The sequence below is a fragment of the Ictidomys tridecemlineatus genome, chromosome X (genome assembly GCF_052094955.1).
Source record: "Ictidomys tridecemlineatus isolate mIctTri1 chromosome X, mIctTri1.hap1, whole genome shotgun sequence".
Lineage (NCBI taxonomy): Eukaryota > Metazoa > Chordata > Mammalia > Rodentia > Sciuridae > Ictidomys > Ictidomys tridecemlineatus.
Genome location: NC_135493.1, coordinates 26,648,357 through 26,662,109, shown reverse-complemented (window position 1 = coordinate 26,662,109; position 13,753 = coordinate 26,648,357). Strand labels below are relative to the sequence as shown.

The 13,753-nt window shown below is 35.5% G+C and overlaps 1 protein-coding gene across 6 annotated transcripts in view; it reads left to right on the top strand.

Annotated features, from left to right (window-relative positions):
- Xiap (X-linked inhibitor of apoptosis) overlaps window positions 1–13,216 on the top strand; it is a 47,182-nt gene extending 33,966 nt beyond the window's left edge. For all 6 annotated transcript variants that reach the window (XM_078034304.1, XM_005319340.5, XM_078034307.1 and 3 more), the window contains 2 exons: window positions 452–652; window positions 8,676–13,216. In XM_078034304.1, the coding sequence (XP_077890430.1) occupies window positions 452–652; window positions 8,676–8,869 (395 nt within the window). In that variant the 3' untranslated portion in view covers window positions 8,870–13,216. The remainder of the gene's footprint in view (window positions 1–451; window positions 653–8,675) is intronic.
- The last annotated feature ends 537 nt before the right edge of the window (window positions 13,217–13,753 follow it).

The window sequence follows — 13,753 nt, the reverse complement described above, 5'->3', positions numbered from 1 at the left end:
TTATTTTTTGCTTGCTGTTTAATTTTTTTAATTATTATTATTTTTGGTACCGGGGATTGAACTCAGAGTGCTCAGTCACTGAGCACATCCCCAGCCCTATATCTGTATTTTTTTTAGAGATAGCGTCTCACTGAGTTGCTTAGCACCTCACTGTTGCTGAGGCTGGCTTTGAACTCATGATCCTCCTACCTCAGCCTCCCAAACTACTGGGATTACAGGTGTGTGCCACTGTACCTGGTTGCTTGCTGTTCAGTTTTTTAAACTAATTTACTATTGGGTTGTTTTAATAATATTTATTTTGGGAGCTGGGGATATAGCTCAGTTGGTAGAGTGCCTCACATGCACAAGGCCCTAGGTTCAATCCCCAGCACCACAAAAAAACAATAATAATACAAAAAAATAATAATATTTATTTTAATTCTATTATTTTACCTCCCAATTTTCATTTCAGATGATACCATCTTCCAGAATTCTATGGTACAAGAAGCCATACGAATGGGATTCAGTTTCAGGGACATTAAGAAAATAATGGAGGAAAAAATTCAGACGTCTGGGAGCAACTATATATCACTTGAGGTTCTGATTGCAGATCTAGTGAGTGCTCAGAAAGAAAATACACAAGATGAATCAAGTCAAACGTCATTGCAGAAAGGTATGAATGGCTGTTTTAAAAAAGCAAGAAAAACCTAACCACTAAGTTTTGTTTAGTATCTCATATGATTCTAGCTCATTCACGCCCCCCCCCCCACAACCCCTTTAGCATAGGGGACCACTGTGGATTTAACTCAAGGGCAATTTACCACTGAGCTACATCCCTAGCTCTCTTTTATTTTGAGACAGGGTTTCACTAAGTTGCTTAAAACCTCGCTAAATTAATCTCTTATTATGAAAAATTTCAAATATACCAAAAGTGAAGATAACAGTGTAATGAACCTTCATGTATCCATCACCACTTTTCCAATTTTGTTGCATATTTTCCACAACTTTTTTTTTGCTACAGTACTTCAAAGTAAATGCCAGACAGCCTATATATCATGATCTATAAATACTTCAATATATATCCAACAGATAAGGATGGTTTTTAAATGTAACTTTTACTGTGTCTATTAGTTGGCTTAGTCTCCTGTAACAAAATATCACAGAGTGACTTAAATAACAGATATTTATTTCACACGTTTCTGGAAGCTAGGAAGTCCAAAATCAGGGAGACCACTTCCCCATGAGGGCCCTGAAGATGGCTGTCTTCCCTCTGTCCTCATATGGCATTAGGGGTTCGGAGTGGTACATAAATGCTCTAGTCTTTCTTCCTCTACTTAAAAGGACATTAATCCCATCAGGAGGCTCTTAACCTTCATGACCTCATCTAAACTTAATTATAGTAATGCATTGCTTAACAGTGAGAATATAATCTGAGAAATATATTTTTAGGCAGTCTCATTTTGCAAACATGAAGACATATACTTATATAAACCTACATGGTATAGGTCAGTCACTCAACATGGCCGACTAATGCAATCAAGAGACTTGGTAAATATGAAATGTTTGATATGAGGTTGCTTTGGGTTTGACATGCCAAACTGTTTTATGAAACATTTTTTAAAAATATTTTTTAGGGGGCTGGGGATGTGGCTCAAGCGGTAACATGCTCACCTGGCATCCGTGGGGCGCTGGGTTCGATCCTCAGCACCACATAAAAATAAAATAAAGATGTTGTGTCCACCAAAAACTGAAAAATAAATATTAAAAAAACTCTCTCTCTCTCTCTGCTCTCTCTCTCTCTCTCTCTCTCTCTCTCTCTCTCTCTCTCTCTCTCTCTCTCTTTTTAAAAAGTATTTTTTAGTTGTAGTTGGACACGATACTTTTATTTTATTTATTTATTTTTATGTGGTGCTAAGGACCGAACCCAGGGCCTCACCCATGCTAGACGAGCACTCTATTGCTGAGCCACAACCACAGCCCCTTATGAAACATTTTTATAAGTAAAAGGAATACATCCTAAAATAGTGAAAAAAGTTATCAAGTATTATATACTGTGACTAATTGTGTATGCTATACTTTCATATGACTAGCAACTAAGCAGGTTGGTTTATGTTACATCACCACAAACACATGAGTGTAATATATTGTACTTGCACGTTAGGATGGCTGAGATGTCTCTAGAAAATAGGAATTTTTCAACTCTGTTACAACCACTACTATATATGTGGTCCTTTGTCTGAAATGTATTTCTGTAGTATATGACTGTACTTTGCAAATACCATTATATTATAATATGCTTTAACAAATATATATAGGTACCAGGGATTGAATCCAGTGCTTAATTACTGACCAGCATCCCAGCCCTTTTTATTTTTTATTTTGAGATGGGGTCTCACAAAGTTGCTTAGGGGCTTGGTAAGTTGCTGAAGCTGGCTTTGAACTTGCAATTCTCCTGCTTCAGCCTCTCAAGCTGCTGGGAATTTAGTTGTGCACCACCATGCCTGGCTGTAACATACTGTTATCACACTTAAATGAAAGTAACAGTAATTTCATCACATCATCTGAAATCAGTTGGTTTTATCCCTCCACCACCTCTTTTTTCATGATGTTGGGGATTGAACCCAGGACCTTGGGCACTGTAGTAAAGTGCTCTACCAGTGAGCCACACCCCCAACCATTCCCATTTTAAGATATTTTCACAATTGACTTGTTCTAATCAGAATCTCCATAAGATTCATTTATTTATTAATTAAAATGAATTTATACTCTATTCGAGACAAAGAACAACAGAGTCTAACATCATTGTGTGTAGAATCTATAAGTTTTGTAGTTGAAATAGTTTGGTTTTAGATTGTTTTATAACTTTTGTATATGAAAATATGAAGGGGTCATTTTATTAAATAAACTTTGAATAAATGGCACCCTAATACTATAAATATAGGAAGTGTAGTAAATAATGTAGAATAAATGCATTTAACCTACTTTTTAAGAAAAGGATAAAAAAATATTAGTTTTCATTTAAGGTGATGGAGTACTATAGTACTTGCCAGCAACAGTGAAGATTAAAGAAAAGGTTTCAAACTGAATGGACTTTTAGGTACTTTATCTATAATCATGTATATAAAGCTCTTGACCATCTTCCTCCAAAAGATTAAAATTCTTTTAGTTCTAATAAACCTAAAAATTGACTTTGATATGTTAAAGACTTTTTGATCTTTGTTATTTTGAATGCTCTTGAAACATTATTCAGATAACTACATGAGTCATGAAGCAGTATGAACATTTATCATATATATACATATATATTTTATGTATATATATGTATATATCTTTGGAGGGCGGGGATTGCGGATTGAACCACCAGGGGTACTTTACCACTGAGCTACATCCCTAGTTCTTTAAGTTGCTGAGGCTCTTGCTAAATTGCTAAGGCTGGCCTTGAACTTGCAAGTGTGTACCACCACAGTGGACTAACTGACATAGTTTTAAATATCATTAATGGCCAATTGGGCACACTAAACCCAGTCATTTAGAAGGCTGAGGCAGGAGGATAGCAAGATCAAGGCTTTATCTCAAAATAAAATTTGAAGGAAAAAAAAGGCTAGTGATAAAGCTCAGTAGTAAAAGTACCCCTAGGTTCAGTTCCTAGCACTGCAAATACTGCTACTAATGATGATGATGTAAATAAAATTATATCAGTTGATATAAAAGATTTAACAGAAATCCCACTACTTTTTCCTTGAAGATGCATTTATTTAAACTTATACAAGCTTCACTTATTCCAGTGATAGTAAAATAAACTATTTACTTGGTCATCTTTTTACCGTAATAGAACTACAAATGATTGTCATTTCCCCCTACATTTTAAAAACTATTTTTAGTTGTAGATGGACACAATATTTTCATTTTATTTATTTTTATATGGTGTTGAGGATCCAACCCAGTGCCTCATACATGTGAGGCAACCGCTCTATCACTGAGCCACAACCCCAGCACCTCCCTATATCTTAAATACAACTCAAGCTTAAGTAAGTATAAGTCTTTATACTTACCTCTGTTGCAGACATTGTCTGCAACAGAAATATTTAGTGGGTTGCAATTGGAAGAGAAGGGTCAGAATGAATTGGGGAGTGTATTTTCTCTGTCCAGCAGGAGTCAGTGGGGTTCTTATTATCATTAAGACTACAAACTAGGATGGTGTGGGAAGGAGGGCTTAAGCAAATGACAGCTCTGGGGGGCAGGCAGGGTTGGAATTCCTCGGTCCGTTTCTCCTTAGTCCACTAAATTAAGAGGCAGATAATTATTTTATTTTTTTAAAAACAGATGGGTCTATTTGAAGTCAAGCAGGCAAGTTATTATAAAAAGTGTATACTGTCTCTTACTGAGACATCCTAGATTCAGTGCTAGCTTTTCCCACAATGACTGTGTGGCAGAGAATACCTCACTAAACTATCATGTAAAAATAGTACCAAGTCAGTGCCTTTTTTTTTTTTTAATCATGCCAGGTGTGGTGGCACAAGTGTGTAATTCCAGCAACTTGTAAGGCTGAGGCAGGAGGATCACAAGTTTGAGGCCCCCAGCCTCAGGAACTCAGTGAGATCCTGCTCAAAATAAATTAAAAAAAAAAAAATTTAAAAGGGCTGGGGATGTGACTCAATGGTAAAGAGCCTCTGAGTTCAATCCCCAGCATCAAAAAAAAAAAAAATAAATAAATAAATAAATAAATTGCACAGTGTGAGATAAAGCACTTAGTACGCTAACCCACTTGTCTTATCTATGTACGTATTACTATACATAATATCAGAGTCAAGTTGTATTCATTTCTTACCTATCTTTCCACATGGATCTGCTCTAATAATAAAATGAATAACATTAATATATTTTAGAAGAGGTATAAAATAAGGTAGTAAACATATTAGCAAATAACATCAAAAGTTGTCTAGATATTGACTTTATTGCTCTTATACCCGGAACCTCCTGATCTAGAAAAGGGCTGTTTAAGGCCAGTCTGGAAAACTTAGACCCTGTCTCAAAATAAAAAGGGCTGGGGATGTAGTTCAGTGGTAGAATACCCCTAGGTTCAAACCCCAATACAAAAAAAAAAAAAAAATAAGAAGAAGTCACATTTTTCATTACTTAAGTGAGAAACTTGAAGTGCCAGATGAGCTGTTGCTGAAGATGACACAGATAGTTGGGAGTAGAATGCAGATTGGTCTCATGTTTTTGAGGGTTGTTTTGTTTTGTTTTTTTAATTGTGGTAAATTATACATAAAATTTGCCATCATAGATCTATGAATATAATACAGTATAGAGCACTTGCATAGCATTCACAATCCTGAATTCCACTGCAACTTTGCCAAAAAATTGTCATCTTTTTTATTTCTAAACTTTTTAAAAATTTTTAAATGTATTTTTATTTTTTTATTTGTAAAATTACCATCTTAACCATTTTAAATGTATAGTTCAGTAGTGTTAAGTGCATTCACATTGTGCAGCCAATCTCCAGAAACTTTTTTTAAAAAAAATATTTTTAGCTGTAGATGGACACAGTACCTTTATTTATTTTTATGTAGTGCTGAGGATCAAACCCAGTGGCTCATATGTGCAAGGCAAGCACTCCACCACTGAGATACAACCTTAGCCCCAGAAACTTTTCTTTTTGGCTTTGTGCTGGGGATTGAATACAGGGCTTCCACATGCCAATACTCCTGAACTGTGTCATCCATTATGCCCAAAAGGTTGCTTTTTAAAAAATATTTATTGGGCTGGGGATTTGGCTCAAGCGGTAGCGTGCTCGCCTGGCATGCGTGCGGCCCGGGTTCGATCCTCAGCACCACATACCAACAAAGATGTTGTGTCCGCCGAGAACTAAAAAATAAATATTAAAAATTCTCTCTCTCTCTCTCTCTCTCTCTCTCTCTCTCTCTCTCTCTCTCTCTCTCTCTCTCTCTCTCTCCTCTTTAAAAAAAATTTAAAAAAAATATTTATTTTTTAGTTGTAGTTGTCAATACTTTTATTTATTTTTATGTGGTGCTGAGGATTAAACCCAGGGCCTCACATGTGCTAGGTGAGCGCTTTACCACTGAGCCACAACCCTAGCCCCCCAAAAGGTTGCTTTTTAAGAAGGATATTAAGCCAGGTATGGTGGCACATGCCTATCATCGCAGTGACTTTGGAGGCTGAAGGAGGAGGATCACAACTTCAAGGCCAGCCTTAGTACTTTAGCAAAGCCCTAAAATAACCTAGCAGTAAAAATTGAAAAGGGCTGGGTATGTTGCTGAGTGGTAAAGCAACCTTAGGTTCAATCCCCAGTACTCCCCACCAAAACAAACAAACAAACAAAAAAGGATATTAAATCCTTTCTCTCTGAAGCATAAATGTTTCTCCAGTTTAAAACCCTTCACCAGTTCCCAAGGCCCTCAGGATCAAGTCCAAATTCCTTTACATGGATTGCCAAAGCTTTCATGATCAAGCTATTTCTAACCTTCTGTAGCCTCATCTGATGCTATTTTCTCCTCTGGTTCCTTGCTTATGCTTTACCTGTGAGCGTATAGGCCATGTTCTATTCTGCCCTTGAGCTTGCTTCTGCCATTTCTCTTGCCCAGAACACCATTCTCCCACTGCCCCTGGCCTCCAAGACCTTCTCTTGCTAATCCTTTAGGACCTAGATTAAGTATAATTTCCTCCAGGAGGCTTTCCTTTATGCGTGCATGCATACACGCACATGCGCACACACCCTTCCTGTGCTCTTCATAACACATTGTAATTACCTTTGTTATCATGGCAAATTGTAATTTCCTGTTTACTGTGTTCCTGACTGATCTATTAACTTTGGGGGATCTGAAATCTGTATATTTGTTAATTGTATCTCTAGTGCCTAGAAGCTAATTAAGTGTTCAGTAAGTATTTGTTGAATAAAATTTAACTAATATGTTTTCAAACATGTTTTCAAAAGTGTTTCACAGGATGTTAGAAGGGATGTCATGAAAAAGAAGCTCCCTTAAATAAGGAATTGTGTTGTATATTTCCAAGATGGGTCATATACTATTCTGTACTATACTGCACTTGAAGACAGTGGTTCTCAAATGCCGTTTTGCCTAACCCCAAGAATTGTAGATCCAGTGATTGGAGCCCAGGAATCTGTTATTTAAAAATGCCCCAGGGGCTGGGCACAGTGGCACACACCTGTAATCCCTGCAGCTCAGGAGGTTGAGGCAAGAGGATTGTGGGTTCAAAGTCAGCCTCAGCAATTTAGTGAGGCCCTAAGCAACTTAGTAAGACCCTGTCATAATGAAAAAGAAAATGGATTAGGGGTATGGCTCAGTGGTTAGGTACCCCTGAGTTCAATCCTCAGTACAATCAATCAATCAATCAATCCATCAATAAATAAATTTCAAAAATGCCTCAGGGACTGGGTATGTGGCTCAATGGTAGAATACTTGTCTAGCATGCACAAGGCCCTGGGTTGATTTCCAGCACCACAAAAAAGAAAAAAGCCCCAAGTAATTCTCATTTGAGGTCAGATTTGGAAACCATTTGTATACAGTGATTAAAAGATAGTTAAAATATGTAATGCATTTGGAATAGTGCCTAGTGCATAGTATTTATGCTCTATTACTGTTGACTGCTGCTGCTGCTGTTATAATTACATATGACCACAAAATGCATTTTTGTGGCATATTTGTTAGCATTTCACAAAACCTATTTTGAGAAAAGCTAAATTAAGCAAGTACTTCACTTATGCTGATGACACCCAGATCTCAGTGTGGCCCTGATTTCAAGATTTGACTCTCTGCTGGGCATGGTGGTGCATGCCCATAATTCCAGCATCTCTGGAGGCTGAGGCAGGAAGACTGTAAGTTTAATGCTAGCCTCAGCAAATTAGCAAGGCCCAAAGAAACTTAGCGAAACCCTGTCTCAAAATAAAAATCAAAGTGCTGAGGAATATGGCTCAGTGGTTTAGTACCCCTGGGTTCAATCCCCAGTACCACACACACACAAAGTTTTTGACTCTATTTGTACTATAAACACCTCAAAAATATCAGAAAATCCCAAACTCATGCCTCTTTTTTTGTGTGTTTTTCTCATACTGGAGGTCGAACCTAGGGATACTCTATGACTGATTTCCATGCCTCACCCTTTTTTATTTTATTTTGAGACAGGATCTCAGTAAACTGCCAAGGCTGGCTTAGGCTGGCTTCAAACTTGAGGTCCTCCTGCCTCAACCTCTGGAGTAGTTGGAATTCCCACTGCAGAAGTGTCCCTCAAATCCATTCCTTTCTGGGATGCTATGGCTTTTTCACATGCTGCTACTTTTACCTAACTCTTTTCTGCATGGCAAATTGCTGCCCATGCATAAATGGCATTCCTCTGCTCTCCTCCCCCCCCCCCCAACGCCTCCCATGAATCCTTTGCCAACTAGCCTGAATAGAACTTGTTCATTTTGTCCCAGAGCACTTTGTACGTAACTTTATTATAGCACTTATCACTTTGTACTTTGTGCTTACCTCTATAGCTCATCTCACATCCTCTCCCACTAGCATGCAAGCTATTTAAGAACACATGCCGTGTGTGAGTCATCCTGATATCTCTCAGCACTTGCGTGTCTAGAACACAGTAGGGGTTCAATAAATGTTCACTGAATTTAAACAACTAAGAAAGTCTAAAATTTGTATATTTATTTTCTCTTTGTGCAGAGATTAGTACTGAAGAGCAGCTAAGGCGCCTGCAAGAGGAGAAGCTTTGCAAGATCTGTATGGATAGAAATATTGCTGTAGTTTTTATTCCTTGCGGACATCTGGTCACTTGTAAACAGTGTGCTGAAGCTGTTGACAAATGTCCCATGTGCTACACAGTCATTACTTTCAAGCAAAAGATTTTTATGTCTTAATCTAACTCCGAAGTGGGCATGTTATGTTCTTCTTATTACCCTGATTGAATATGTGATGTGAAGGAACTTTAAGTAATCAGCATTGAATTCCATTAGCATCTGCTTACCAAGTAAGAAAAAAATGTTAACAGCAGTGTTTTAGTTGGCAACCTAAACTTTGAATATCTGGATCTTTCAGGTTATTAGCTGTATGATTTGTTTAGTTTTTTTAAATTGTTATTCAATTGAAACCCTAGACTAAGGAGCATTATATTAAAACTTATCACAATGTATATTTGTAGTACACTGACTTAGTTTCTAAGTGTAAGTGAATTAATCATCCAAATTTTTCATTCTTTTCAGATAGGCTTAACAAATGGAGCATTCTGTATAAATGTGGAGATTAGAGTTAATCTCCCCAATCACATAATTTGTTTTGTGTGAAAAAGGAATGAGCTGTTCCACACTGGTGGAAAGATAGAGATTATATTTAGATGTTTGTCTTTGTGTTTTAGGATTCTGTCCATTTTCTTTTAAAATTATAACATTTGTGTGAATGATTTTTTTAAAAAGTGTTTTGCCATTTCTAAAAGGTTGTTTAATAACAGAATACCATCTAACCAACATGTACTGACATGGAAAGATGTCAAAGATATATTAAGTATAAAATGCACATGGCAAAACACAATGTATAGTCTGAGCCAAATCAAGGTGTGCATATTTTGTATCTGTACAGAACAAAAGATTTGGAAAGATGTACCAAACTGTTAAATGTGTTTTTTTCTTGAGGGGTGGGGGGTTGGGTCCGAAAGGGGTTTTTAGGGGCCCTTCACTTTCTATTTTTTTTCATTTTGTTCTGTTTTAATTTTTATAAGTATATTACTTTTGTAATCAGAATTTTTAGAAAGTATTTTACTGATTTAAAGGCTTAGGCATGTTCAAACGCCTGCAAAACTACTTATCACTCAGCTTTAGTTTTTCTAATCCAAGAAGGCGGAGCAGTTAACCATTTTGGTGCCAATGTGAAATTTAAATGTTTTTATGTTTTACCTGCCTTGTGGATGAAAAATATTTCTGAGTGGTAGTTTTCTGACAGGCAGACCATGTCTTCTTATCTTGTTTCAAAATAAATATTTCTGATTTTGTAAAATGAAATATAAAATATGTCTCAGATCTTCCAATTAATTAGTAAGGATTCATCCTTAATCCTTGCTAGTTTAAGCCTGCCTAAGTCACTTTACTAAAAGATTCTTTGTTAACCCAGTATTTTAAACATCTGTCAGCTTTTGTAGGTAAAAGTAGAAGCATGTTTGTACACTGCTTGTAGTTATAGTGACAGCTTTCCATGTTGAGGTTTCCATATCATCTTGTATCTTAAAGTTTCATGTGAGTTTTTACTGTTAGGATGATTAAGATGTATATAGGACAAAATGTTAGTCTTTACCTAATTTTTTTTGTTTTCTTGACTAGTAATAGTAGTAAATGTTTCTTCTTAAAAAATGTTCTTGAAATTCTAACTCTTGGAAATTATAAAATACTGACAAGAGAAGAATAGTTGTTTAAAAATATTTTTAAGAACTTGAATAAGAGTCAGTACAGGTGAAAAATGAAAGTTTTAAAAATCTTCAAAGAACACCCAGGATTTACATTATAAGATGATCATGACAGACCTATTATAGAGGCAAGTGAGGCATTTTACTGCAGAGATTAGTTTGAGAGTAAAACTATTAAAGATATATATTTTCATTGTATTTTCTAAGAGAAAGTATTGTTATAGTCTCCAAACCTCTGTTCACTACTATGTTAAGTGATATTCATTTAAAGCATTGAAAATTAAAATAAGAACTTTAAAAATTAAGTAATGACTGCCCTATTTCTGTTTTATTATATAAATTCTCAGTTATTCTCCTTTGTACTATCTTCTACTTAGGTTTGATGATATAGTCATTAAGTTAAATTATATCTGTATAGTCTAAGCTTTGAATTTAAATGTACATTTTTAAGGCATTCAACAGGGGAGAAAAGTGTTAAAGTTTTTAAAACATGTTTTCCAGGACACTTAAGCTCCAAGTCATGTAGGTAGCTCAATCTAGATGTTAGCCAAGGACTAAATTGTTTTAACATAAGGCTTTTCCTGTTCTAGGAGCCTCAGTTCATTATAACTCTGCTTTTAAAATTTGTGTTTAGAGTTAAGCAAGACCTCTTTTTTTTTTCCCTCTCTCTCCATGAGTTGTGAAATTTAATGCATGAAGCTGAGGTGGCTAACAAGTTTATTTTAAGAATTGTTTAGAAATGCTGTTCCTTCAGGTTCTTAAAATCACTCAGCACTCCAGCTTCTAATCAAATTTTTGGAGACTTACCAGAGTTTGTCTCTATCCGCATCACAAAAAAGCACTGGATCCTTTCCATCTAATTGTACAAAAATTTGCAAGGTCAAAAATACAACCAGATCTAAATATCCCCCCTGACACACACACACACACACACACACAGAATTCTCAGTATCTACATGTAGATGTTTGTTTTCTGTGCAACATATACTCTGAGATTTTTCAAGTCACCACCTATTTTACTACATTTTAGTCATGTGAAGGTTGAAGTTATTTGTAATAAATAGGCATCTTCATTTGTAATAATTTAGTGTGCTGATCAAAAACTTGGCTTAATTTCTAAGAAATGAGTTTAACATTTGTAAAATAAATTCCAGTTTATTAATTAGTGGCTTTATATTGCCTTTCCTGCTAGATTTGTTTTTTTTTACCCTCCCTTTGGTTAGGGACTGAGATTGGGTGGGGTGAGTGTAGTGAGTGTATATGATATTATTTGGCCATGTGTATTTTGATATATTTTGTTGTTTTTGTTGTTATTTAAATTTTAGTAGTTTTTTTTTCTGTTTCCATTTTAGTGAATAAAATATGTGTTTTGAACCCTCTAAAAGGAAACTATACCACCCCAGCATTAGTTGTATACATTGTTCCCTTTAGATCCAAATTATGGTTTTATTTCTGATTTCTTACATGTCAAATGAGAAGGGGGTAGAATGAGGGTGGAATAAATTGGATAAATTGTGTCCTTGCCATTTGAATGGGAAGGAATTGTTTGGTAGATATAGCTCTTTTTAGTCAAATTGGTCTTTTTTTTTTTTAAAGGTAGCCATTTCTTCATCTATAAAATGAGAATAATAACTATCTTCTAAGGTCATGAGAGTTCAAGGAGACCATATCTGTAAAAGCATCTGCTACATTAATTCCTGTCCTAACACCCTTTTACCCCTCTGCAGGTTTGCCCTGAATAAGATATTTGAACTAAAACTTAGAAAAAAACTTACATGGTAACTCTTTCAGTAACTGTTTCTTGTCCTTTTTTTTTGTTTCTCATAATGTAGATGTAAACTGAAATAATAGGTCAAGCCCTTTAAATATCTAAATTATTTTAACATATTTTGAAAAAAAATATTAAGTTCAGTTGAGCTTTCCTAGTAGAAACAATTGACTTATTCTCACCCTAATAATCCATTTCAATTTGAACCTTATACACTTAACACAATGTAGATTTCTTTCTTGGTATAATAAATTCATAATGTCAGGGTTGGAAGTGATTTTAGAGAGGTCCCCCTCACTTTGCAGGTGAAGCAACTGAGACTCAGAGGAGAGGTAATTTGTTCAAAGCTACATAGTTAATCAGTGGCAGAGCCCTGACTGGGATATAGTTTGAAGGTGAGAAAATTCACCAAAGCTACTTGTCCTGGGATGGGAGGTCTCAAATGTTTATTTTTCAAACTATTCTTTCTGCTATGCCCTATTTTTCACTAAATGTTAATTGACACTTTATAACTGATACATAAGACAATCTTAAATATATATGTCTTCAAATTAGACAATACTACATTAATGTTTGGGTGGTAAAATTGTATTTTGAAGCCTGACGTTTGCAGATATGCATACAGATTTTTGGCATTTACTACGTTTATTATGTATCGTTAATGTAACATTTAAAATTAATGTACAAGTATATTTTGCCATTTTGTCTGTCCTTAGTAACAAATTTGCATTTTTGATTTGATGTAACAAAGGCTTTGATATAATTTCTGTTAGATTCCGCATTTTTATTACTGTTATACTTAACCTCAAGAATGACTGATTCATATTGTATTAGTATTGTGAATAATCATGTGAAATGTTTTGAGACAGAGTACTATATTTGTGAATATAATTTTATGGCTTTTTTTTTCACTTAGTAGGAACCTTTCCGTCAGTATGGAAAACTAAGAAAATTGCTTTTTGCTGTATAATCTGGCATTTGTTGTAGATTAAAGCTTATTTTTCTGTGAATAAAACTTATTCAATAAAGTACTATTCTTTAAAATGATATTACTTTGCATTTGTTGTACTGTCTTAGAAAAATAAAATAAGCTGGGCATGGTGGCTCACGCCATGAGGCTGAGGCAGGAGGATCACGAGTTCAAAGCCAGTCTTAGCAACTTATCGAGATCCTAAGCAATTTAGCAAGACCCTGTCTCAAAATAAAACATAAAAATGGCTGGGAGTGTGGCTCAGTGGTAAATCACCCCTAGGTTCAATCCCTGGTACTACAAAAAAAAGAAGAAAGAAAGAAAAGAAAATGGCCCTCTCACCTTTGCTAAAGTGGGTGCTAGAGTGTAGCTTATTGGTAGAATGTACACCTGGCATGTGTGAGGCACTAGGTTCAATCCCCAGCACCAAAAAAAGATCTTTAAAAATAAGAGCAATATTTAGCACCCCTCTCCATACAAAGATTAGTCTGGTTATTGCAAGAGGTAGGATAGTCACTATAACAAAGCTCCAACAAAGTAAATAGCAATGAACCTAAAAAATAATTACTCTTTTGAAGCATTGAGCAAAGAAGGATTTTTTGTGAGTTTGAAGA